The 27772-nt window shown below is 37.2% G+C and overlaps 1 protein-coding gene across 7 annotated transcripts in view; it reads left to right on the forward strand.

Annotated features, from left to right (window-relative positions):
* LOC124170484 (galactosylgalactosylxylosylprotein 3-beta-glucuronosyltransferase S-like) overlaps positions 1-26687 on the forward strand; it is a 270427-nt gene extending 243740 nt beyond the window's left edge. For 4 of the 7 annotated variants that reach the window (XM_046549223.1, XM_046549221.1, XM_046549218.1 and 1 more), the window contains exons 2-7: positions 14041-14193; positions 15390-15582; positions 15970-16229; positions 20430-20636; positions 22040-22175; positions 22262-26687. In XM_046549223.1, the coding sequence (XP_046405179.1) occupies positions 14056-14193; positions 15390-15582; positions 15970-16229; positions 20430-20636; positions 22040-22175; positions 22262-22308 (981 nt within the window). In that variant the 5' untranslated portion in view covers positions 14041-14055 and the 3' untranslated portion in view covers positions 22309-26687. Of the gene's footprint in view, positions 1-13479; positions 13822-13878; positions 13954-14040; positions 14194-15389; positions 15583-15969; positions 16230-20429; positions 20637-22039; positions 22176-22261 lie in introns of those variants that run through there. The other 3 variants (XM_046549220.1, XM_046549219.1, XM_046549222.1) reach the window with 3 other exon arrangements.
* The last annotated feature ends 1085 nt before the right edge of the window (positions 26688-27772 follow it).

Here is a 27772-nt window from a genome sequence, read left to right on the forward strand (position 1 = left end):
AATGATGAGGGTAGATAAGCAAGAAAATATAAAATTAGAGATGACAAAGGGAGAATAGATAGATATCTTGGGACTGTGTGAGGTGAGGTGTAAGGACAGTGGGAACTACTCGAGTGATGGGTTCGGGATAATGCAGTCAATTATGCAATCAAGGAAAGTTGATGAGGGGTAGCTTTGATACTTAAATAGAAGCTTTGTGAGAGGGTGGTAGGTATACAGCAGGTAAGCAATAGGATTCTGTTGATAGAAATTGAAGTGCAACCCACCAACCTTGTGGTGGTTCAAGTGTACATACCCACTACCAACCATAGGGAGGAGGAAATAAATGAGTTTTATGAAAAGCTCAAGGAAATAATCAGGGAAATCCCAAGTAAGAAAAATCTAGCAGTGATGGGGGACTTGAACACTTCAGCCGGAGAAGGGAGGGACAGAAACGAAAGATGAGAATTTGGATTAGGGATGTGAAATGACCATGGGGAGAAAGCCGCACAATTTTGCAGGAGGTACTAGTATTTATCACAAACAGATGGTTTAAACATCATTATTGGTGGAGGTGCAAGTGGAAGAGTCCATGAGATATAGGAATATATGTACCAAATAGATTATATCATAGCAAAACAAAGTTAAGCAATAAAGAAATCTCTAGAAGGCAAAGAGGGCTTTCTACAAAAATAAGAATCTACTAACAGCTGAAAAAAGTATGCATAGAAGTGAGGAAACAATTCATCAGATGCTACATATGGAGCATATGTCTCTATGGTGGTGAAGCTTTGACATTCACAGGTGCAGACAAGGTACAAGTTGAAGCTAATGATGAAGATAAAATGGATTGACCATGTAAGTAATGGGGATGTATTAAGAAAAGTGGGAGAAAAGAGCAGTCTTCTAAAAACCTTAAGGAGAAGGCGTGACACCTTAGTTGACCACACTATGAGGCATGATGGCCTGATGAAAACAATCGTAGAAGGACAGGTGGAAGGGAAGATGGGCAACGGAACAGCCCCAAATGAGTTTATTAGGGTAGGTTATAAAGGATGTGAAAGAGAAGAAATATGCATGTGGCCATGAAAAGGCTAGTGGATAGCAGAGCATAATGGAGAACTGTATCAAACCAATCTTAGGATTGTGGAATTATCATGATGATGAAGACAAAGGTATAGGAACAGTGTGAAGAACTCACACATCTTCCCTGTGGTGGATGTGGATTCAGACCACAACCTAGTGCTTATTAGATCCAACGTAAGATCCAAAAGATTGAGAAAAATCAGATAGGTGAGGCCATGGAATATGGTAGATCTGACGGAGATTAAGAGAAATGAATACCAAAAACTATGTAAGAATCGTATTCGTGAGATGGTTGACAGGTAGGCTTTAGAGGAAGGTGGTGATAGGATAAAAACTGGAATAGTGAAGGGGGCAAAGAAGTTGATTGGATATGTAGAATGTAGACAGATTAAGAAACCGTGAATCACAAAGGAAATGGTAAAGTAAATGGAGGAGAAGAGGAAATGGAAGAACGTGGGCACAGTGCTATGCAAAAGGATGCAAGAGAAAATAAATTATCATTAACAGTGAAAAGAGAGGTGGAGGAGGATTATCCCGGACTGTGGATTTTAGTGGAAAATGAGAGAGACCTTTGGTTTGTGAATGCTAGGAAAGTGGTGGGTGCGGACGATATCCCGTGTGAGCTTCTAAAGAATTTAGGGAAGGCAGATATGAAAAGCTTTTTCAAACTAGTGCATAAAATCTATGAGGAGGGATCCTGGCTGGTAGAGGGGTTCTGACTGGTGGCATGAAGACTGTTTTAATTCCAGTATTGAAAAAAAAGGCTGTAGAAAGCGGACTCTATAGGACTATTAGCATAATATCACATGCAGTGAAAGTGTGCTGAGGATTTCAAAAAGAAAAATCGAGGCGAGGGCAAATGATTATTTGGGCAGAGATTACCTAGTTTGGCCACAGGAGAGGAAATTCAACCTGTAATGCGGCAGCAGTAATGAGGACCCTAGTGGAGAAGAACCTGCAATATGACCAGAATATGTACATGATTCCTGGATTTTGAAAAGGTATCTGACAGAATGGATAGGGTATAGTTAATTGGCATTCATAAAAACATAGGCATGGAGGTATAAGTGACTCATTCGTAATCTGTATACAACTCAGACTGCTCAAGTGAGTGTACTGAACGGAGGGGCAAACATTGGGTAATGTATGAGACAGGGGTGCTCCATATCATCATAGCTGTTTACTGTGTATGCAAAGGAAATGGTTCTGGAGGCAAGAGAAGAGTTAGTGGCAGCATATCAAGTTGGAGGGTTGATGCTTTAATGTATGAAGTTTGTGTATTTTCAGGCAGTCTGGGGAAGGGTTGCACACACGTGTGAGAAAAAGGATGAGAGGAAATTGGCATGAAGATTTATCACAGGAAGACCACAGTTAAGAGATTTTATAAAGCATCACAACCTAGGAAAATGAAGCTCAATATAAAGTGGGTGGTCACAAACTTGAGTAGGTGGATTAATCAAACTATTAGGGCAGCATAGTAAAAGAAAACAGACACAGCAGTAGCAACATCAGGAAGAAAATTGCATTAGAAAAGGAGGCATTCACAACTAGGAAAGAGTGAAAGAGAGGATCGTTATGCAAGAGTTTCAAAAAAAAAAAGGCTAGCGAGGAGCATAAATCTGGAGTGTAGGGATTTACAGTGCAGAAAGTTGAATGTTGACGAATGAGAAAAAGAAGCAAATATGAGAAGCACTTGAAATGTGGGTGAGGAGGAGGAGAATGGACAGGGTGAAGGATGAAGGGAAGAGGAATGATAATGTGCTAAAACTCACTGATGAAAAAGGAAACATTTAGACGTAACCCTGCCTTCATCAGTAAAATACTTTAATATTACTATAATTATAATAACTTTGCTAATCCATTAGGGAAAGCCCTGGAGGTCCACTTTATTTTGCTGGGGAAGAATTTCTGATAATCCTATCAAATGCTGAGACACGAGATGACAGAAGTCAATCCCTTCATGTACGAGCAGCAAAAGTAGAAAATTGAGATGGAAAAATATTGAAGTCCATGACAAATTTTGATTCCCAAAGTAAAAACATCGAAGGGGTTTACAAAAGAAAACCAGCTTAAAAACTAACAATTAATGTATTTTTCATCAGCCCAAACCATCATCCACTGATTTATCCATTTTAAGACCAAAACTTATCCAGTAAGTGTAAAATAAGTGATCTTAAACGCCGCTTAGGGACAACACGAGGGAAATACACAAATGGTGAAGCCCAGATTTAGTTGACATAGTGGAAGGAAGGCAGAAAATCTCAGGACAGTAACTATGGCTGATAACTTTTGAAGTAATGCCTAAAAAAGGTTACGCACACAAAAAAGGCATATTAACTCATAATTCCAGTCCACAGCCAAATAATTTCATTACAGCACTTCACCAAAAGAGATCAATTCAAGGCTTTGGCCATGGGGTGGATAAAAAGTCACGTACTAATTAATTCTATCATGTCTGGGGATAGTTCAATACTTTTTGTGGCACCTACAGGGTGTGCACATCCTCTAACTACATGACAATTTTGGAGATCCACTGAAGGAAATTTTATGGACATGAAACGCAAAGTCAATACATGTACATATATTGAACTTGTGAAATAAAAATCTGAACTAGAAAATTATGCTTATGATTTCTATTTTTCTATTGACCAAGAAATATCTGCGGAAGCAGCCAACATTTTCTTTAATCATCCACAGTTCTAGCTCAATAAAAAATGGATGATTTCATGCCAACAGCCCGACATTATACCCTAAGGAGTATTTTTGTGTCCCAGGCCTGGCCGTTCCAGGCCTCTGGCCCTAACCCATATGTTTTGATTAGTGTCAGCTGACATCCCTGAGTAGGGTCCTTGGGTTCCTATCCCAAATGCAGCCACAGGCAATCACGGAAAATCAAGAAATGGTAGCAGCATCATCAGCATATTTCTGTGGCATGAAGGGTGCACCTTTGCCCAAGCCAATGATCTGTGAAGTGAGAATTGGTCCCTCATGATTAACACCTGGGCTGCAGGAGTTTGTGATCTTAGCTATCAGCCTGTGTGGGATAGGACCAAGAAATATTTTTCGCCTCCATCCTGGCAGAGTGTCTTGCAGGGAGTATACCCTTATAATCTGGAGCAACCCTTCCTCGTTTCCCACCGCCTACATTTGGCCACTTGTCGCAGGCATGTTAATGGGCCTCCCCTGCCTTGACGGGTGGGCCAGGACAGTCCCTTAGCAATCCTTACAACGAGGGAGTGCCCAAATGCAGAATATCCAAATAACGAAAAAATTGCACACTTCTACAGGTAGACCAGCAATGGTTAAACATTTAAAAACCTTTTTGCCACAGTCAGCACACAAATCGTATAAAAACATTACCATGGTCTAAGGGCTACAATAGAATGCCAAGAAATGCATAGTGCAAAACAAAGACTCATCCTTTTGGATGCTACTGAGTATATTCAGGAAGATTAACAAATTGAATTATACCAGTTGGTACAATGACATATGAGGTACTGTTGTAGGAGTCAGAGGTATGACAGCTGTGCACGCCTCTATGAACGAGACGTTCATCCCCAATGAACGAATTTGAATTGCAAGGGCAGGGTTAGCTCTACCTAAATCAGTAAAATTTTACTTCTGGCGGAAGCAATGAGACGGGAGCTTAACATATGAAACAATTGAGTCACTGCTATGGGGGCTTAAATGGCATAAAAATTTTTAATGATAAGCCAAGCAAAGAACAACAATTGAGGGCTCCCCTAAACAAGTTCCCTTTGTGCCAATTAATCCATGAATTACATATCAAGCTTCACAAGTAAAAGCATAGAAAGAATAAAAATCAGGTGATACAGTATTTTCACTACTGCAATAATGCAAAAGATTCCATCTGGGCTGCCATTATGTTTCGAGTTGCCACTTATTTAAGGCAAGTCTTCAACAGCAGAATTTCATCAAAGAATTCTCCCGAGTTTTCTCCAGTTAACTGAGATAGACAACTTTTGGCTCAGGCCATACACATATGGCATTTACAAACAATCCATTCAAGAAATGAACTTCTATGAAAAAATGAATTTGTGTATTCTCCCTCGACAATATGGGCTATCATCACCCATCTCTCACCTCCTCCATTAACTTTAAATCAATAAAACAAATATAGTGAATTCCCTAATGCATATACATAATCTACATTTGTCCCTGGGAGGGTAGCCAGAGGGCAATTTGGCTATGCAATGATAAGAATTTATTTAATGTGAACTGTTGTTTTCTTCATTAGCATAAACCTAGGAGACCAAGGCTTGATTAAATTTGATAGCTGGCACTGAAACTTGCGACGATAGACCAACATAAAGTTGTTGTGAAACACCATTTGTTCAATTATTCTTACCACTGCATATTTAATCTAAAATTAACACACTATCAGAATTCATTAAATGAATTTTTCCGAATCTGCTTGAGGCTCAGAGAAATATAATTTTAATGCTGTACAGAGTTTCCTAAGTTTTTGTGCTTTTAGTGCTCCCTCCTCTTTCATAATTTTAGATTTTCGTCTAATTCTCACTTAGCGTTCAATAAAGCATTTCAGCACTCATGCATGCACTTCATGGCATGCTTTGTACTAATGGTCCAAAGCCCACTGATCCCAAAATCTTCCAATTACCAGGGATCTGCAGTAATAGATCTATTTTAACAGTGCTAAGTATTCCATGTTCATACACATAACAACCAATAAACTTTTCTAACATTCCACCAGAAAAGTAGGCAGCAACTTGCATATTTTCTAATTTTTGAAATTACTAGAGAATGGCTGAATGAGGAAGATTTTTTTCCTGTGGTAACATACCTTCCCCTTCCATCTAATAAATTCTTTCAATGAATTTAAATTTCAGGGAGGCACAAAATGATTGAGATTTTGGGGGCTGCCCCCAAAAAACTTTCTTTGAGCCAATAACCTACCATACATCCCCTGTGAACCAGCCTTGAGACACTAATCCTCCAACTTTCTCTTCACTATTAAAAACATTGGACTGAGATCAGGGTGTCAGATCGAAAATTATCTCAAAATCGGATAATATTAACTACTGCCATCAAAGCCCTTCACTCTTGCACGTCTGCAGCACTCACTATTGATTCCACACTATGACCGGATGACATCAGTAGCATCATTTTATGTTCACAGAAGAATATGTAGCTTCTTATGACACTGTGGGTGAACTTCCTTTATGGGATTCCCCTAAAGAGATGTCAGAATTAACCCTTTCACTGCGGTTCAATATCCGAAAACCTTCTCCTCACATGCAGCAAAAATGTTAAAATGCATTTCGTTGGGACATGGAGCAGAAACTTCCACGATGGGCGTGGTACACCCTCCATAGGTTCACTAATCCAGAACCCTTTCCTTGATGAGCTCACCCCCGCTGGCTCGTATCTTGGACCCTCCGAGTGGGGGCCTCCCTACCCAAACGTGACCGCTCTGACTGCATTTTGAAAATCTATCAATCAATCCGATCATCAAAAAATGATTGTTTACATCGCACTCCTGCCAATAAAGCTATTATTTTTTAAAAAGATTTAATTTAAAATAAAGCTATAAAGATTTTATTAACTTTACTAAAAAAGGTGGCTGCCGACCACCAGAAAATGGCCATTTTAGCAAAGTTAACAAAATTGTTATTTCTGATCGCAGAAACACGGTTCAAAGACGTACTTGATTGGCAGGAGTGTAATGCAAACAATCATTTTTTGATGATCGAATTCATTGATAGATTTTCAAAATGCAGTCGGAGCGTGCGGAGTGTTTGGGCAGCGAGGCCCCCTCGCTTGGAGGGTCGAAAAGAGGGGCCAGCGAGGTTTACCCCGTCGAGGAAAGGGTCACGGATTGGGGGCTCTTCGAAGTACTCTGGCGAAAGTGCTGAGCGCATGGCAGGGAGGATGAAAAAGTACGTTCACACGGCAGGCTGCCATGTGAACGTACTAGGCATGTTCACACCAGTGAAAGGGTAAAAGGTCTTTGATGATGATTAAATTTACTGGGGTGTTTGGCAAAGTAATAAAAAAAATCCACCACCACCAAATAAACATATAGACACTGAGGACTTTTATGAGGAAATGACCGTCATCCACTGGCCTTTACCATGAACATATGGAAGTAATTGTAATGATAATTAGGGCCATGTATATGGTGAAGGTTCAAAAGTAACTCTCAATTCATAATTCACAAGAAAGATAACAGCTAACTAGGCAGAGTCACACATGCTAACCAGTGACATCATGGCAAAATTAGCAGAGCCGGAACACCCCTTTCTTAACTTTCTTTAGAAGTGAAATATTGCTCTGTGTCTGTTTTTTTAATTACAAGTCATTATTTACATTTTCTTACTAATTTTTTGTTTTGATTATGAATGTATAAATTAGAAATTTTGTGGAAAAATAGACAAAAGTATTATTTGACCATTACGTCAGAGTGCTGGAACGTGCTGATATGCCAGAGTGGCATATCAGCACGTTCCAGCACCATGACACCACTGACGCTAACCAGCAAACATGATCACATTCTGAACAGCTACCGAAACAAGATGAGAACCTTTGTCCAAGATGTGCTAAATCTGAGGTGGCATAGATTGGTGTTATAAAATGATATAGCAGGACAACAAGTATGCCAACTAAATAAGGAACAAGTAGTCCAATGCATTTAATAGAGAGGAGAATGGCATTACGCATACCCTGAGCATGTCAGCAGTTAGGTGGCGCATGAAATATTCCAGAAGACTCTCTCACTGAAAATTCCCCAAATTTCCTTCCTTTTTTCAGACTTCTTCCTGACCTCAGTCTTCTTCACATTATCTTGCACTCGGGCAAGTTTCAAGGATAGAGGTCAGCTCACGACTTATCCTTCATTAGAAATACTTTACTGAAAATTTATCTTCCTGGTTTGCCATTCAGTACCTTAGTCCCAAATCCTTCACCCTTGCAGCTATATCAAGTAACAGTTGCTTAGCATAACTATGTTGATAATTTTAGTGCTCTAGGGTAAGAACTCTCTGTGGACCGCCATAATGTGCCTTAAGTAAGGATCGTACACTTTCTTTAAATCAATAGAATCAACCAACTTCCATTTTAATAACTCACCAACAAACTTGTACCAATAGCAACCGTAATAAACTAATGTTTACAAATGTTTGGTTTGCCAATCTGTGGCCTTTCTGAGATGATCCAAAGAGTGCCCATAGTTGCGCATGTGCTTGGCACGCCAAACTATGGTGTGCCGGATGGCACCCACAGTCGGGCCATAATACGGCAAGCTGTGGCTAGCCATAGCCATAGTTGGCACAGGTAAACCACGATGCGGCCACATTGTGGTCATAATTGTTGTGTTGACTGGGCAGCCTTTAAACCCACCCGCATCAACTCCAGCAACAAAATTAAGAGTACAGACAAGCCTCTCCAATTTTCATCCCGAGACTTGCCCTAAAGAACAATATTGCCCTAAAGAACATATGCTAGCTATCATCGGAGGTACCGTAAGTTGGGGCGAGTTCGGACACTTTTTTACATATAGATGCGATTTACGCATCGAAAAACTTGTCAAAATGCGTGAAAATCGAAATTTAAAATCCTTAATCCTTTGAAAATACTAAGCAAATGAATCATAAGATATTGTCTTAGATTTAACTTCGAAAAATGATCAATAACACCATTCGAACAAGCCTCACGTTTTGGGGCGAGTTCGGACGCATGCGAGTTGTTAGCGTTAATGTTGTTGTGAACGAAATATTTTTCTTAAAACATGTTAATTTATTAAAAATATTACTTTCTACTTATCTTGGTGATGTTAAACGGCAACTATGAGCTTTTATTTTTATTTTACTATCAGCAAATTTGTTGAAATTGAAAAGCGAATCGCATATCTCGCGAGCGTTGCATTGATAGATGTGGACTAACATATGGTGGCATTTCGCGTCAATTTTATACATTAAATACAGACGGAGTTTTAATTTAACTCTTTGGTATGAAATAAGTATCATTGAAACAAGAAATTTCTTTAGGTTAAACTCTCAATAGGACCGAATAGCTCAGGTTAAATTCCGAGGCCTCGAAATGGTTGTCGATGAAAACGGAAATGAAAAAATTTACAATAATATCAATTTTTCACCAGTTTTAATAATGAATTTTTAATGACAATCAGATACAAAATTTGACACATTAATCGACATCATTAACATCACTTAAAGAACAAAAAACGAAGCGGCCCCTTCGCAAGTCCCTTGGCGGAGCAAGCTGACGAACAATTTGCGATTTTCCCACTATGCACTCGTCAGCAACATCTGGAAACCTGAAATAAGTTTCCTTCGCTGTATTTTTTTTTCGAAGGCACTGCACACGGATTTTTTTGTTGGAGCAGACTTCAATCACTTTCCCTACAAACAGCCTATCTCGTTTATTGGTCCCAAATTTTAATAACACGAACGAATTTTCTGTGAGAGAGCCGGGAATTTCAAAATCGACTTCATTGTTGACATGCGATGCCAGAACCTCATCAACAGACAGATTTTTCGCTGAGGAAATGTCAACCACATCATCACAAACAGATTCATTTTTAATTTCAGCACTCACACTTTTTCCTGCTTCAACATTTAGTTTCTTCCCCCGCGATTTTCTACCCTCTGGTGTTTCTGCGCGGGATGATGCTAACATCTCCAGAAATGCGTTGGACCAAGCATCGGAGGCTGCGTCAGAATTTTCCTTTGGATTTAAAGAGGGGACTTTACTAATGACTCGACTTTTGTCGAATGGAAAAATTCCCGTGGCTCTAAACCCTGCACAAATATTGGGAGACAATGAAGATCCCATGGACTCAAAGGCAGACTTTAATAACCTGGGGAACTCACTTTTCGGAAGAACGCCACGATTTTTGCGCTTCCACTGGTCTAAACATTTTTGCCATGCAATTTTGAGAGGTCTAAAAAAAGCTACATCGAGGGGCTGGCATAAATGGGTCGAATTAGGTGGAAGCATGACAAAGTCTATTCCCATTTCTTCACACTTCCTAATTACTTCCACCGAGAGGTGACTCGATAGATTGTCCCCAATCATAACTTTCGGCCCCTGTCTGTTTTTGAAGAATGGCACGCACGTCGTGGTGAACCAGTCTTCGAAGGTTGTGATGTCAAACCATCCACTAATATTCCTATTGAATCTCGATCCCTCAATGCCGCCTTCTACCCAGGTAGGATACAAGTGAACGGCTTTATATACCGTGTATGGGGGTAAAAGTTCCCCGCTCGCTGATGCGGCGATCATTACAGAAACACTCGTTTTGCTGGTGTCCTTAATCACTGACGGATGTTTCTCCCCCCTCTTAACAATCACCCGGGACTTTCCAGGATCGTCACTGAAATTAGTCTCATCGTAGTTGACAATATTTTCCGGAGGAACACCATTTAAAACCACCTCTAAATTATTAAAGTATTTTTCCAGAACTTCCCTTGTCACTGCTGCGCGGACTCTCTTAATGTTCTCTCCCAAACGCACGGTGAGTTCCCGCCGTCTTGACAAGAAACCACGAACCCATTCCATTCCCGGAAAGTTTTCTTTAAAAACTTTTTCTTTTCGTCCCATCCTGTTCAGGTATTCCCGAACGACTAACCTTAAGTCTATTGCTCGCAAGGGAATGCCCCACTCGGGACATTTGAGAATCCCTTGCGCTAGCTGGTCCTCTTCCTTGGCGGATAAAACCGTTTGTCCTCCAGATTTCTTTGGGTGTTTATCCTTCAATATGTCGTGAACTGTGGATTTTGGCACTCCAAACTCCTTGCAGGCCCCCCGAAGACTCATTCTTCCAGATTTCACAGCCTCAACAGCCTTCTCAATTTGTTGGTTGTCGTGTCCGTGTGAGCGCCGGCCTCCAACGACCCTTGCGTAATTTCTCACCATTCTGCCCTCGGAGCTAGGTGCATGAAATCAAATAACGCGCTCTAATAAATAGAGTATTCGAAATATTTACACGAAAATTTTCACACTTAATGAGAAATAGCACAGCTTTTGGAGGAATTGAGTATTATTACATTCAGAAGTACTTACCAAAGAGGAGAGATGTTTCTTTTCGCCGGTAAGATTTTTCACTCTAATGTTGCGCTGCAAACTAATCGGATGAACTGCGACCAAAAGCGACAGATCCATCGCTTTTATACGTAATATGATACATTGTACCTTTCTTTGTCTTAAAGCCATGATTACAGTGTATTACAAAGCGAAAGTCGGAAGGAAATACAATGTAAGCATCAGCCGGCGCGATCGTCCGGACTCGCCCCGCGTGTCCGAACTCGCCCCAACTTACGGTACCATCTATCAGCGTAAGATAACATCACCATTATTCAGAGCACAACTAACTCTAATGATATCCATGTCAAAACTGATTGTAAAAAAATAATTGTGGAACACAAATAGTTAATGAGATAGAAGTCAAATAAGCGATATTAATAAAATGGAGAGCATATCCTAAGAAATATTGCCGGCATGTCAACTGAACAAAATGACAGGTAATTCTTGCATAGGACTTCGATGATGCTACTAATGCGGCCTCGTATTTAAAAAACAAAAGATATTATAAGAGACAATTCCTCTTGCGATTTGGACCACCCGCTATGCCTGCACTTCCTTACTCATGACTACTAGTGATGGGCAAAGTCGATCATTTTAGTGATTCAATCATTTTGACTCGAGTCACATAAGTGATTCAATCAATTGATTCAATCACTATGATCGAAAAGACTCAAATCAAGATTCAATCACTATGATCGAAAAGACTCAAATCAAGATTCAATCACTATATGATCGAAAAGACTCAAAGGAGTCATGATTGAAAAGACTCAAAAGGAATCATGATCGAAAAGACTCAAAAGGAATCAAGATCGAAAAGACTCAATCAATGGATGTAATAAATCACTTTGAATAATCGAATAAATACTGCCTCATCTGCTAAGAGCATTGGTAACGCTGATTGCTATCCATTTTATCATTTCATATACTATTTTAATTGTGAATTCCTAGATGAGTAAATTAGATTGCAAAAATGAAGGAAGCAGTGTCATGAAAATATTTGGGAAGGCGAAACTGCCACAGTTTCTTAACACTAATAAAATAATTTCTAACTATAGTTGATCAAAATATAACACAAAATACACCACACACTATGCATGAATCTGATCTGCAGGATAATTTTATGAACGGCACAATAAAATATAACCAGCTTTAACTTCTACTTCTTAACGTTCTCCTACAGGAGTCATCTTAATATTTTCCTTTTACGTGTATTGGTGTTATTAATTCTGATAACTGCTGGAAAACATTTAAGAAAAAGATTACACAAGTATTCAGTTCTTCATAACATAGTATTTAATTTTATCACAACTATTTCTGCCCTGACGAAAAGAGATTAAGCATCGGTCGTTCCAAATTTTGAATCAAACCGGAAACCGAGATGATTGATATGAAACCGGAAGTCGGAGTGATTGATGATTGATGATCGACTTGTTTAACGAAATGAATCATGAGTCATTTGATTCACCTAGTGATTCAATCTTTTTGATCGAATCGTTCATGATCGACCCATCACTAATGACTACAGACAATCTTGAGAGGGAGCGACAGAATTTCTTGGCATGCCGCATCCCACACTCAAATGAAGACTTTCACAATAATTTATTCCTGCCATTGACTACGACCATGATTAATACATTACTACAAACATTATATTGTATTTTCCATGGCTACGGTCTTCGTTTATTTCCCTTGGAGCCCTACCGCCATAAGTTGCGATGGTAATTCACACCAAGTGTTGGCTAGAAATAAACATCTTGGTAGGAAACCAACATAATTGGCCTTGTGGTCCCTATCACCAAGTAGTAAGGCGACATGTATAGCTACCTCCAAGAAAGTACACCGAGGGCTAAAATAAAGGGGGGCTCGGAAGAATAAACCTTGGACTAGCGATCAAATTGAGAAAACAATTGTCATCGAAAATACAAGTACATCATAACAAAATCGCTAGCATAAGCTGTCACTCACTTTTCATCATATGCGTGCCCAGCTTCGTGGAAGATTTAAAGCATAGACCTGCGCAATTATATCATAATGGCTATTTAGGATATTGATACCTGTTCTTCTTGGCATATATTGGCGTGTGGCGACCAAGTGCACCCAGAATTTTCCCAAGCGCAATACTAAAAATAAAGGTCTCCACAAGAAAATCATCGACTGCATCATTAAATTTCTGGAGCCTATTTCTATCAAACTTGCATTTCGGATCAATATCCTTGCAATAAGCACATGTATTATACTCTACTGCGTCTATAAGATTGCTAGAGACAAAATATGAGCGAAATCTAATCAGTCGGAATGAGAATTACTTTCATACGCAAGCGCAGCAACATTTCGATGGCACTTAGGAGAATATTGCGACTTTGTACCACAACGGAGTCTCTGGCCTCAGCGCCTTAATTCCCATGGCAATCAATGACGATCTAATTAAGTAACACCAATTGGCTATTTTCTGGAAGGCCATGACAGCCATGGAGGTCCGCCAAAATATCCCAAACCGCCCCCTGCCGTATTTCGATTGTCGTTTTCAAGTTGTGCTACGGAAAATTCAAAATGGCTTATTACGTACGGTAGTCGAGCATTAAGGGAAGAAATGCTCGTCTTTAAGCCAGTGGGACAAGCTTTGGAAATGGGCTGACGGTGGGTCGTGAAAATAACACCAATTAACACCATAAGGTATATAAAGCAGCTTCACGCATTGTTACTTTAGAGTCATTGTCGTATCAATGCTCGTTTCCCCACCGGCTAATGCGTAACTGCATAACATTTTTGTTTTTATCCCTTGATTATAACGTGTCTTAGGCGACGGTAAAAGAAAATTTTGTCGAAAAAAACTGGGATTTGTTAATTAATATTTAATGTAGTCTTATGCTCTGAATTTCCGTTTCTTTCCAGGTTATACGTCTGAATATGCGGTTCCAGAACATGTTCCTCTTTATAATGATGATGATGATTACAGTTTCATATTTTGTGTGGATATCTCAAGGAAAAGAAACGAAGAAAGTATCAAATCGGGAATATGTCTTCACGTGCCATGTATCATTTGAGGTAAGTTAGAATATTTAATATTAAATCTTAGTGAAGTACAAGAACAGCTGATCACATCTCGGTTTTAGTAATGTTTGCTGTTTTTTAATTAACTATTGCATTGACTATTTACCATGTTGTGAAGTGGAAAGTGGAGTAATAATTCGTTCAGCCGCATAGTGAGTTATATTTATTCGATTTATCTCTTAGTGTTGAATTATTTTCCCTTGAGTCATAATTATTTGGCTCAGCGTCCTTGTCTTTGATAGGTTAAGGTGGTGTCCCACGACCTTTTTGTGGATCTGGGCTATGTCCATTGAAGAAAGTGTTGGTTTTCTTCGCCTATTTTGCTATGCAATACCATTTTTCCTCGGTTGGTCCACAAAGTGAACTAGATATTGCTCGTGGAATGCATCGACATATTTTACATCATTTGAACTGATTGATGGTATCATCGCCCTGTCATCTCGTTCATTCCACTAGAGTCGCTTTTAAGCTTGTGTCTTTTTATTTACTGAGGCTCAGTCTACTTTGTTCGCAAAATTATGTGTTGTGCAATATTTTTTCTAAGTCAAAATTACATGTGCTAAATAGTATATTCCCTCTTTATTTACCTTAAAGTTATTTTCGTTTGAAATTCCATAATCTATGCTGGGATTGCTTTCTCAAATTTTGAGGAAATCACCATTTTTTCTGTGGAATTAGGTACATTAAGTTTGTTGAGCCATAGTTGAGTAGGTGTTGATTTTTATGACATTCTGCCTAAAACTCTTTTCTGAATGCAAAATTGTAATATTATTGATATCAGTATTTTTGCCAGTGGCGAGTGAAAGGGCGCTTTCGTCCCGGGATGCTCATCATGGCTCGATTAAAATTTTTGAAGTCACATTGCCCATAATCTTTGTGAGTAGTTGGTTTGTACTGGGAGTTAACCTTCTGTTTAAATTATGTTTTATTGAAATGTTTTGTGTGGCAGGTTATTGCTGATTTCCTATATTTTTTTTTGATGGAGTGAGAGTGAAGGCGAAAAATTATGACACATTTAGCCCTCAGCCAATAAAATTACAAGGATTAGAAGATTAGTGATTGAAGAGTAATGAATTGCTGATTTAATTCCTCGGCGGTTAACCTTCATATTATGAGTCTAAACTCGGTGTTTTGCATGAAATAAATCATCTTCCTGTAGTAATATAAATGAAATTCATTTTTGTCTTTAGGATGGCCGTAAAAAGAATCAGGAAGGCCTTCAGACTATATATTTTGTCACTCCTACTTATCCACGAAGAGAGCAAGCGGCTGAGTTGACTCGAGTTGGTCACACTCTGATGCATGTTCCCAATCTCCACTGGATAGTGGCTGATGACAATTCATCTTGTAATGACATGATATTGAAGTTGCTCAAGAATTTCGGTAAGAAAAAAAACCTCTTTATGCTTGCAGCTTGAAATCTAGCCCTAATGTAAAATCTGTTATTTTTTTGTCTAAATTTAATCAAATGGTTGATTTACTAACTGTGTTAGCCATCTCATCCTAAGTGCCTCAGTTTTTGTATGAAGTCATCTTAAAATGTTCTTTTTGCATTTATTTTCATACGCACACAGATACAGCCGTTCTTTGGAAAAGAATGGCATTAATCAAATATATTTTCTCACTCATGCAAAAACAATTACTGTGCTACATTTTTATTTTTACATGAATATGCTTTTATTCTGTTCCATTTGAAAAACTTTTATTCTTGATCTGATCACCAGAATTTCATTTGGTTAACAGGCATTTATTCATTATTTATTCATACAGGCATTCCATTTACGTACATGGCAAGCCCAATGCCGTCCGAGTATCGAAAGCTTAAAGCCTCACCAAGAGGTGTATCAAATAGGAGGGCTGCAATGGATTGGATCCGAAAGAATGCCAATGGTGGTGTGCTTTACTTTGGTGATGATGATAATACATTTGATTTAAAACTTTTTGACGAAATCCGAGACACCAACAAAGTATCTATGTTTCCTGTGGGCTTGATCGGTGATTTTGGTGTGAGTGCACCGGTTGTTAAAAATGTGAGTATGACTGAAAATACTTTCTTGTGATTGACTGCATTTTATTATGGATGTATTGGCTGTGTTGAAGGTTACCTCACACATTCTGCACTGAAAATGAAAGTCTACCATCATAAGTGTTACCATGCTTTAGTGATAGCATATTTCAGTCTGTGAAATAAGCTTTTAAATCTAGGTCCAAGGGTAATGGTAAATTCATTCACATCTGCAATGATGCTGAATAAATGTTTTGAATGAATTAAATGAATTGTACGAAATTTGTTTTACATTTGCTATCATTCCTTAGTAGTTCCACACCTAAAAGTGATTTTACCTACTACTCTCCTAATTGCTTTACTTATCCCATTTAAACTGTGCTTGACGTCATCAATAAATTATCTGCTCATGCATTCATTTCTCTTTTACATTGTGTTTTCCTTTATTATTCTTTGTAGTTTTGCATTTTTCCTAATCTAGTGCTAGAACCTTCAAGTTTGGCTAAAAAATAATTTCCATGTGATCAGTCAATGCAAAAATTAAAGAACTTGAATATGGTGTATTTGTTTATTTTATTATTTTTAAACAATCTATGATATGTTCGTCAAGCTTAGATGACTAGTCTGTGCCACTGAAAAAGGAGAAAGATATTAAGTATTTCATTTTCCTCATACAGCAATTGTGTTCATTAAATATTATGTTGTATTTTATTCTAAAAATGATACAGTATGGGAGTTTATGAAGGCATTCACTTTAAATTCTTCATCCTTCTATAATGGATATGCCAATGAAAGGATGTGATGTTTACTAAGGGATTCGACCCCTGTGGCTGGCACTGCACAAATTCCTAGGCATACTGTTGGCAATGGGAAAGGTTATCACTTCAGATATGAAACATGCTCCAAGTATTATAAGAGTAAGCATGGCAAACAAGCTGTTGATCATGCATATAGTGAAGTCGGTTCGGATACCTCAGATCTAAATATCCTGGGATAATGCCTTCACCGTATACTTTGGATCCAAATTCGATAAAGATATCAAATCTAGATTTCAAATTTTGAATTAATGCTTCAGTTGCAGCATCCCATAAGAGGGAGTTGAAAGAGTTGTGATCCTCTCTTTGCATGCATCAGAGCGTCAACTATGGTTCTTTCTTTAGTAGGAGATACTTCAGTGTCCACGCAACATCATATAATAAGCTTCATTCCTGTGAAATCATGGTAACCCACTCATTTGCGGTCGTATATTGGCTGTATGATAAGTTCTCTTCTGACGAACATTCGACTTTCAGAGATACAAACATTCGAAGAATTCAAGCGTGCCCAAAATTTTTAATTTGTCACTTATGGAGTTGGGCGATGCAATGTGGTGTAGCATAGAGGGACTTGCACTTTGGGCACAGTCCGAAGAAAGTACCAATATATCCGTTGTGAAGTCAGGAACTGTTCAGCGTTTTGTCCATTCATCCTTGCCGCGGATAGCAAATTTTTTTCGGCTCCAGCCATGTCGCACACACAGTTAGGTCAGTTAGTCACAATTGTGAGTTAACGCAATATTGTAATGCAGTGTTGCATTCTGCACGATAACCCAAGCGTGGAAGCGGCATGTGGATCGCAATAAACCCAATGATTCGCACAGTCTTCAAACCCATTGTCCTCGGGGGGTACCCCTTTATGCAAACAGATTTGTTCTGTAACTTTGAAGACGTGCAAATTTTTCTATTTTACGAATTGGGTTTTTCCTAAATATGCTGTCTATGCAATTGGCTTGCTCATTTCCCACCGAGTGTTCAACGTGTCTCCCTTCAGTATTCTTTGTCGAACAATAAGTTTACTCTGAAGGACATTCACAGTATAGTTGCTCAGTTATTGATACCAATAAATGAACACAATTAGTGGGATTAACATATGCATTTCTGCTGCCCACCCCTTCCTCACGCTGAGCAGTCGTCTCGTGCTGTTCCCAAACCTCACCACTAGTGGCATCAATGTTGTTCTAAACATCATTAATTCTGCTGCAGATTGTAAATTTGCAATTTAATTTTATAATATACTGATGAAAATGTCTTTCATAGTGTGGAAACATTTTTATTGAGGTAAAAATAGATCAGTGTATGCCATGTGCGTGCACTGTGACGTAAAACTATCAGGAGGAAGTGCGAAATCCACCTTACCACTGCTGAAGCATCTGCAATGGAAACGCAAGTCAGTATGCGATGAGATAGTGACATAATTCAGGTGAAGCTTGTGTGAAGAAAATATGAATTCAGTTGATAATTTATCCAAAGATGAAACCTATTTTCATTTCCAAACACAGGCATCCTGAGCGTGCAAAGATATTAGTGTTTTAAAAAAACAACTGAAAGTTTATAAAAATGATTTTTAAGCACTATAAATATTTAAATGTGTATGAAAATCAAAATAGCATTCCTTTGATTGAATAGGCCAAGAACCTTGAATAGAATAGAACCTTGAATTATTACCTCATTTTATTGCAGGCAGTTAAAAATGCATTTGGATTCGAAAATATCTGATTCCTTAAATCAAGTATCCGGTCTGGATCTGGACCCGAAAAAAATCCTGAATCTGTCCATCTCTAGTGAATACCTAGTCTTCCAACATTGAGCTTAATTCATTCACTCGCAATGAAAACTACAAATGGTAATTTCCACACTTCAATATAAAACTCCACTTCCGACCATGATTTCAGTATTTATGTGATTTTCAAGAATGTCCAAAGCATGTTTGGCAGTGGAGTTTTATGTTAACGTGTGGAAATAACCTTTTGTAGTTTTTAACCTGATTTATCAAACCATTTCTATTTGCAGATAAGGTGAAGATGGTATGTCATAAAATGTGATTACATATCGAAAAAGTCATGCAAAAGTTTATCGATGAACCATTTTATATGTTTTGACCAAAATCAACTGCAAACAATTACACCAAGAATATTACAATTACAAACAATTATACCATAAGACTAAAGAAAAGGAATTACTGAACTCAGTGATCTCTCAAAAATTAATCCAGGGAAAGCTATTGATTTATTTTTTGTGCTTGACAGAGCAATCTGGTAAAATTATGGATTTATACAGCATGAATTATACATTCCTACATTAAACTTCAGGAATTTTGCTGGAAGAAGAAGTGGAAAACAATTTTCAAATGATGAGATGATGTAGTGTGCATCTCGTCCTGGATTTAAATATAACCTGAAGGAATATCTATCTATCATTAGATCCTTTGACCTATACTCATCAATTGAATTCTTCTTTATATGCGACATCAACATTGTCAAGCCCAAAAACATATGCAAATCATTCTCACTATAATCATGCCAACAGCGTTCTCTGGAAAATTGTGGCTATGTCCATGACTTGATACAATTATTGGCATAACAATTAGTTTCACTTGCTGAGTGTGCCACGATACTTCTGTCCTAGAAAGCCTCAAAATATTCCAACACATTGTTTTCATCGCGAACAACAAAATCATTATTATTCCGGTGCTTGTGAAGTCAAAGTTCCATGTCGGTGGCACAAAATTTCGTCTGCTCTTCCTCTTGAAGACTGGATCAGGGCTCTCTCCTCTAGTCTCATCTTCACTAGGGGACTCAACAGAATCTTCAAAGTTCTCATCACTGTCTTCAAACTCTGAAGAAAAAACTTCTTCATCGCTGAGTTATCAGGAACAGACACTATATCTTGTGACAAAAATGGTCTCTTCCCAGGGCGGGGCCTGCACAACGAACCTGCACGGCTTTCTCTCGACATTTTTCAACTGCCACTGAGGGTTCCTGGCTGCTACTGAAGGGCAATAAAAATAAAAAGAGGGGTAAAAGATGTCCGCATGACATCTCCTTGTCAAAGAAAGAACTTCTAAGCACCTATGGACTCGGAGAGTAGAAGCATGGTTCAAATTGTCAATAGACGATGGGAGCAGTCTGCTAAGGCGATTGCTTGTAGATGATAGAAGCAGGTTAAGGGTTAATTGTATTGCTTTTCATTTTCTTTTCAAAATTTATCTTTATCATTCCTTTGCAAAAATTTTCCTAAGTGTAAGTTGAACATTTATTATGGAAAATTCCGGATGTGAAAAGTCACCCTCGTTTTCATCATGCATTTACTCCTTACGTTGTTAACATCAAGGTATAGTTTTTTTAAATATCCACTCTTCATAAAGTTTGAAGTTTCTTTTTTACTTTTGGTGATTCTTTTTATTGCAGGGTAAAGTGGTTGGATTTTTTGATTCTTGGCCTGCTAAGAGAAAGTTTGCTGTAGATATGGCAGGGTTTGCTGTCTCAGTTGATTTTCTAATGCATAAGCCAAATGCAACAATGCCTTATAAAGCTGGTTATGAGGAAGATCAGTTTCTTAGGAGTTTGGGAATAACATATGATGAGATTGAGCCAAAGGCTAATTTATGCTCTCAGGTATGTATGCATTTTTTTAATCCCCTTCTCCAAAGCTTATCACACCTGTCTTTTTCATTCATGAATGGAAAGCTCTTTCTACTCTTTTATCATGGATAATTAAGGTGATTTGTGCCAAAAAGAAGTGCATTCTACCTAAGTATGTCTTTGGTTTGCTGCTGAGTCTGTATGACTACAATTTTCTAATAATAGTATCACCTATTTTTACTTTTCTATGTGACTCCTTTTATTTACTTTTACTCAATTGAAATCTACACAAATAGTAAGAGTGCATGTGTCATACTATGAATTGAATTCTTTAGTGGTGTGGGAGGTAGTCCATGAAAAGTTTGTTATGCAATAAGTGCATAGACATATATTTGAGACACTTTTGAAGATGAGTTTTTTTTGTAGAAAAATGTATTAGTAAAATTCAACTGAGCAAATGTTAAGTACGTATTGCCCTTCCTCATCAATTTTCTATGCTTAATTCCTGGATGTAATTTTTACAGGCATCAATTGGAAATAAATTAGGATGTTTATTCATATGCTCTATTTTTCCCTTGTAAACATTTTTTTATGCATGCCATGACAACATTTTTTGATAATTTTTAATGGTGTTCTTTCACGGTAGATAACTGGAAGCATCTTCCAAGAACGTTATGCTGAAAATTTTCACATCCCTGCATTGAGAATAAGTAATGTTAGGAGATTGTAGGATTACGCAGTCAGTTTTCTGGGGAAGGCACCAAAAGCACACTTGGGAATAACGTTTCTTTGTCTCCTAAGCTATTGCTTGTCAATGGTTGACTACCCTTGCCTTTGGCAGGTCAGCATTAATATAAAACTGCCAAATTATCTGGAGCTGGGCTCTTGAAAATTCTTCTCTTTTATTGAGCTCATATGAGGGAGGGGTGAGAGGAGCCAAAAACGCTTGTGCAAGGTTGGTCGCCTTGAATGATGCTTCTAGTTTTTGGCCAAGAATATCTCGCTCAATATCACTGGCCTTCAAAAATGCCCAAAAATACTTTTTATTTGCACTTTTAAGGCCATAAGTAGCAATGTCTTTCATGATGACAATACTCTTAAGGTCAAATTCAGATGTAGCACAACAAATTATAATGTATATCTTTAAATTTGTTAACCAGTGTAATCAGTATTTTTTCATGGAAAAAGGTTGCCACTTTTACATGTATGGAATTCATGCACTCTTAATTGCAATGACTACTACCATAATTTTCATATTTTGAAGAGAAACTTAAAAATTTTTGGTTGTATGAATCTATTGGAGTCTGCAAATTCAGATTTTTTCGGTGCTTTTGTCTTAACTGCAAGCATAAGGTCATGTGGATGCAGTTTATCATTTCATAGTCTTCGTAACGTAATAAATTAGTCTCATCTCAAGGCAAATATTTGTATTTCAGGTACTAGTTTGGCATACTCAAACTAAGAAAAAGAATGCTCCCACTATGAAGTTGACTACCGAAATAGATACTAGTCTTAAAGAGCTCCTTCAAGAATTGGAATTTCTTGGAATGGGGCGAACAAGTAGAAGTGAAGGTATTGCATTTATTAATACTTTATTGTACTGATGCCAACTGATTGTGTTTAAAGATTGTACTAATCTGTCTTCCTTGTATCTGTAGGAATCAAGACTTTCATGAGTACCGATGGCCGAGATAAAGTCCTGTAGGTGGGAAGGGAGAATTACATATACCACCTGGCTGAGCTATCATTGCAAATGCAGCTAGCATGTATAAACCATTGCTCTGTGATACAAGTTAATCTTAATCTTGTTGTAGAAGTCTAGTCAATAATGTTGGAAATTGCTGTATATGGTCTTATGAAAGTGCCTTTCATATGAATATTTTACAATAAGATGATAAAAGTGTCTCAAATCAATATATTCCAAAGACATTAATTGAACATGATGTGTTTCTAGGGTATTCCTTTGTGTAGGATGTTCATCATGGAGTGTTATCGTCCTCATTTACAGTGGAAGTGGTTTATTGCAAGTAAAATTGACTGAAGGAAAAGTCATCTAGAATGATGATACACCAATTTTTTTCTTATGTTTATCTTGAATGGCATAGTAGCCTCCAGGCTTGAGTTTGATGATATTAATTTCAGTCTGGAAGATTCTTAGTTGCTATCTTACTTGCATTACTTTAGGTTAAGTAAACAGTATTTATGGTGGTTAATTACTAAATGTCGGCTTAACTACAGTCACAAAGTATTTTTTACTTCCAATCTTGGAATATCAAGTTGTTGAGGAAATTTCTCTGGTCAAACAGTACCTTCTGAAGTGATAATCAAAATTAATGGCATGGAATGTTGAACTCTGAAAATATTCCATGGTAATGTGAATTCACATGGATATTGCTGTTAATCCAATGTCATTTGTTAATGGTAGCAAGTGTGAGAGAAGGTAACTGACTTTAGGGTATTAATTTAACTTTTTATGCAGTTTCTGTATTTTAACCCTTTTAAATTTTTCAGCATGAATGAAAGTTTTTTAGCCTCTAGTTATGTAAGACTAAATCATTTTTACTTTGTGGTTACCTGCTCGCAATCCTGTAAAATAATTTACCTGAAATTTTTGTTCCAATGTTGTGTCAATTCTGCAAATCTCTTTTAAACTGTTAATTCTTCTTTATCTAATAACATACTGATGGTGACCACTCTTCTGGTAAACTTGAAAATTCAGAAAATTTATTTGGGTGGAGAAAGTCAAGGTTTGTCAGGGCGAATGGCAAAATGCATAACCTGACGAAAAAATCATCTCAGACCTGAATCAAATTGTCATTTTCCCTCTGCCTCTTTCACTTATATCCTTTAATTTTTTAACCCAATTCCAAGCATACCATACATATGGTGCGTCATAACTTCATTTTATTTCGTAATTTGTGCTAGGATTACTACTTAACTCACATTTATCATTTATTGTCACCAATGAAGTTGAATTTTTCAATTAGTAGATATTAAGTCCAAAATATTGAAAAAATAGTAAGGAAAAGTCATGAAATTTCAGATTGATATTTGAGTGGTCGCCCTTATGTCGAAGCTGCCTGTATTTTAAAAATGTATTGTCTTGTACATGAAAAATAATCAAAACCTTCATGGGCTTAAATTTGCCGTTGATAAATTGAAATAGTTTTATGATGTACAGCTTTTACAGAAAAATTTATTTTAATTTGGGATAAACTTCTATGGCCTCATCCGCCATGTCAATATTTGATATTTTCTCTTCAAATACTGGCTCAGAGATAGGGGCATTGCTGTTTATACCTTGTAAATTATGCTGTTAATCTCTCATTTTTGAGAATCATAATAATTGCATGGATTTTTTAGGTTTTAATCATATCAGTTAACTAATGGTGAGGTTGGATGTGAGTTAAAGTCACAGAAAGGTTATAGTGAATATACCTGACCGTTGACGATAATAGACCTTTCATCAACCTTTGCTAGGATAGTCAAGGTATTCTCAGATCTCAATATGCATAGACTTATCTTGAAAATCAGGTATGGTTTTCAAATGTGTTTCAACACCTTCTGCATTAGTTTGCTTTACTTGAAGTACATTTTTACTTCTTCCAGCGCTCAGTGATATGGTACGATTGTTCATTGCAATGGCTCACCATCACTCGGTCGGAAACTAGTGGTGAGCCATAGGAAAGAATACACTTTGCTATGACTCAACATTTTACAACAGATGCATGTGAATTTATGTAACCTATAAGCTTCCCTGTAAAACCTCTGTATGCAGACTATGCATTGTGCCCACATAGTAACGGGTACTGCTGTTGCCAATACCTTGTAAATTCCATTCTCTGTAGACCTTATCAAAGTGCAGAGTATCAATTTGGTGGCAAAAATTTACTTCTTTGTCCATTTTCTATCCTCCAGTATCAGCATGAATTGTGATAAATCCAAATCCATTCTACTTTTGATGTATTTCTATGCTTAATATCTCACCAAGCGTACACATGAGCTAAGATTGCTTTGTCATTCATATTGAAAAAGCCTTGTGTGGTTTCTTCGAGTTCCGTGAAATTCCTAAAATGCAGTACGTATTATGTCTATGTAGTTTTCAAGTTGTGAATGCTGTCCCTTAGCATTGGGCACTGACTGCAAAAACTGCAAATGATGGTTTTAATAACTGGTTACGCTTGTAGTAAATTTTCCTGTGTTAATAATTAAATCTATGTATTCATATGACTAAATATGTTTCAAAAATTAAGCAAGACAGCTGATCAGGGTTTCTTCAGTGTGAAGCAGTTGTGCTGAAACAAGCCAGTAAATATTTTACTGTTGGTTATTAAATTAAAACTAATCATCTTTCATTGGTGACAAAAATTGATTATGATTAGAGTCCTTAATTTTAGTTTTACTATTGTTTAGTAACTATGTACATAATACCAAAGCCGTCTGACTGTTTCTTGCCAGTTACTTCATAATATTCATAAGGTGCCATAATATGCTGACTATTGAAATGTCATGCCTTTCTATGTATACTGTATTTTGCATGTCCCTAAGAAAAATAATCTCTTTCTGCAATTCTCTGTATTTCCTCCCATAATTTTTTATGAGGATGAGAATCTGGTTATTTTCTGCTTCAAATATTACCATTTCGGGTTGTTATAATGTGGAGATGTGATTGAGGCTTTTATTTTTACTTTTGTCCAAGGGTTGATGAAAAGTTTCAGGTTAAGGTCAGGCACATGTAACTTTAGAGTATTATTTCATTGTTGTTGACCTTATCTATTAATGTAAGCTTTCCTAGTTCCTACATCTGATAAAAAAACCTAAACTGATATCATTAATTGTGATCATATTTCTGCATGTATGGTAGTGGATTGTTTCTCTGGATGTAATGAAGTCATTTATATTTTAATATTCTATAGAATATCTATTTAGCTCAATTTGTGACCTTTCAGAGTTGTACCATGAGCAACATATTTATCATTTTTTTGTAAAAAAGCTTTGCTATTACAAATCTTTTGAACCCCTAATGTCATAAAAAAGTTTATTTTAGAAAATGTGACGTATTTATATAATCTTAATGTTATGTAATAGATATACATGAGTTGGTGCTATTGAATCACATTGTCTAAAAATGGATCAGATGAATGTGTGGTGTAGTTTTACTTTAGGCTGTATTCAGTTATTGTATTCTTCCAGATTAATATTACCAGGTGATGCTTTTTATTTTTGGCCATTTCATTTATGGATTTTTTCTCATATTGTGGCTTATTTAGATGTCCCTCATCCTCATGGTACAGCTCCATATATATATATACACACACACACACACAGATATAATATACAATCTCTGTGTATATGTATATTGCATCTGTGTATATGTATATTACATCTGTGAACCTCATGCCTGTCTAAAATCACACCTATCAAAAGAGCTTGAAACTAATGTGCTAAAGCATTAGAATGTCCACTTATTGCTGAATGTGTTTGAATACACTATTTTGGCATGTAGTCATGCATGCTGTGAATAGAAAATTGTGTGTTTCAGCCTTTTTGGTATGCAAACGTTACTTTTGAGGGATGAAGAGAGTTCAGGAATTTTAAGAGTGGATGGGTGCTGTTTCTTTTGCTAGAGTATAGCAATATAAGATAATATGGTGGGAGTTTCTCCTGACAATGTGCAGTCTGTGATAATAATCACATCAAACATATTTTCAATTTGTGAAATCTCATTAAGTTTCTCTCGATTGGCAATAAGGGGTGAACTGAAGCCGAGTCACTTTATTTTTGGAAAATTTCCTTGTTCCTTCTATTTTTCTCAAGCATGTCTTGATTGAAATAGTTATTGTGTGAGTTTCATTCCATGGGCCTTAAGTTACCCACGTTGTATCACACTGTCTTGTTGTAATTTTTTTGCTTTCTTGTGAGTCATCTGTGTTCAACTAATTTTTTGGCCAGCAATGGTTACCATTTATTGATTTTTTGCCAGTGTTTGGTGTGTAAGTATTTATTTTTATTGTAGTTATTTGATTTTAAAGAAAACGTTCATCTTTAAAAAGATTGTTATTAAACATACATGATTTCATGGAATGAGTTGTTGATTTTATGTTGTATCCCACTTATATTTTATCAAATATTCACTTTGCCGCTAGTATCAGTGTTTATCACTTATTACTGCATTTTGAATTGTGTTTCAGTCTACGTACCAAATTTATTTTAGCTAAAAGTATGTTAATTTTCTTCAGATATTTTGTTGACAGAAATCCGGAAAAGATGGATTTCATTCAATGCAAAAGGCTTACATCTTTCTCAAGTCTTGATTAATGCATATTCTGTCAGTAGCAAGTTGTCAATCAAGGATGAATGTTGACTATTACAAGGGTGTACCCAGGGTCAAAACTATGGGGGGGGGGGCAAAGCCATGGGTGTTCAAGTCATAGGTAAGATTTAAGCATGGCAAAGGTGAATGAAACCATCATTTTAAGGAAACTGTAACAGCTCTATGTATGTTTTAAAATTATTTTCCTTAAAGACATTTGTGATTTTTGCTCCTTGGGGGAGGCAGGTGCCCCCTCCTGTCCCTCCCTGCGTACACTCATGGACTATTACCTCCTCTTATTATGGAGTCAGGATAAATTTAATTTTTCTTTAAGGAGGTTTGTTCCACTAAAGAAGTAGAAAAGCAGGAAGAGAAAGATTTTGTCTGTCATTGGTAGGTTATTTTTCATTAAGAGAAGTTTGTGTACATAATTTCCCTCCTATCTATTAAACTGATCAAGTAATCTTTCCCCCATGCTGTTTTTCATTGATTATGATTTCACTCAGACTTCTGAAGTTAGCAGCCTTCTCGTGATAATCACTCTCACTCTTATTCTGAGAAATATTAAGGAACTGATATCAAACTCCATTTTCATGTTTCCTGCTCGAGTAGTGGAAGTAGGTTGTCTAACTCTGTCAAGTAGTGCACAATGAGATGTCATCACTATACTGACATGCTTGCAATACTCATTTTGAAACCTGCTTTTTTACCTGGAGGCAATGGATAATGAATTTCAGGTTTCATTACTTGACTTCATGCTTTGAAGTCCTAATCAACTTCCACCAGGAATTCAACTGCTATGACTTTTTGTGGACTGGTAGTTGAAGTTGAAAAATGGCAGGAAGTATCTTCATTA

The sequence above is a fragment of the Ischnura elegans genome, chromosome X (assembly GCF_921293095.1).
Source record: "Ischnura elegans chromosome X, ioIscEleg1.1, whole genome shotgun sequence".
Taxonomy (NCBI): Eukaryota; Metazoa; Arthropoda; class Insecta; order Odonata; family Coenagrionidae; genus Ischnura; species Ischnura elegans.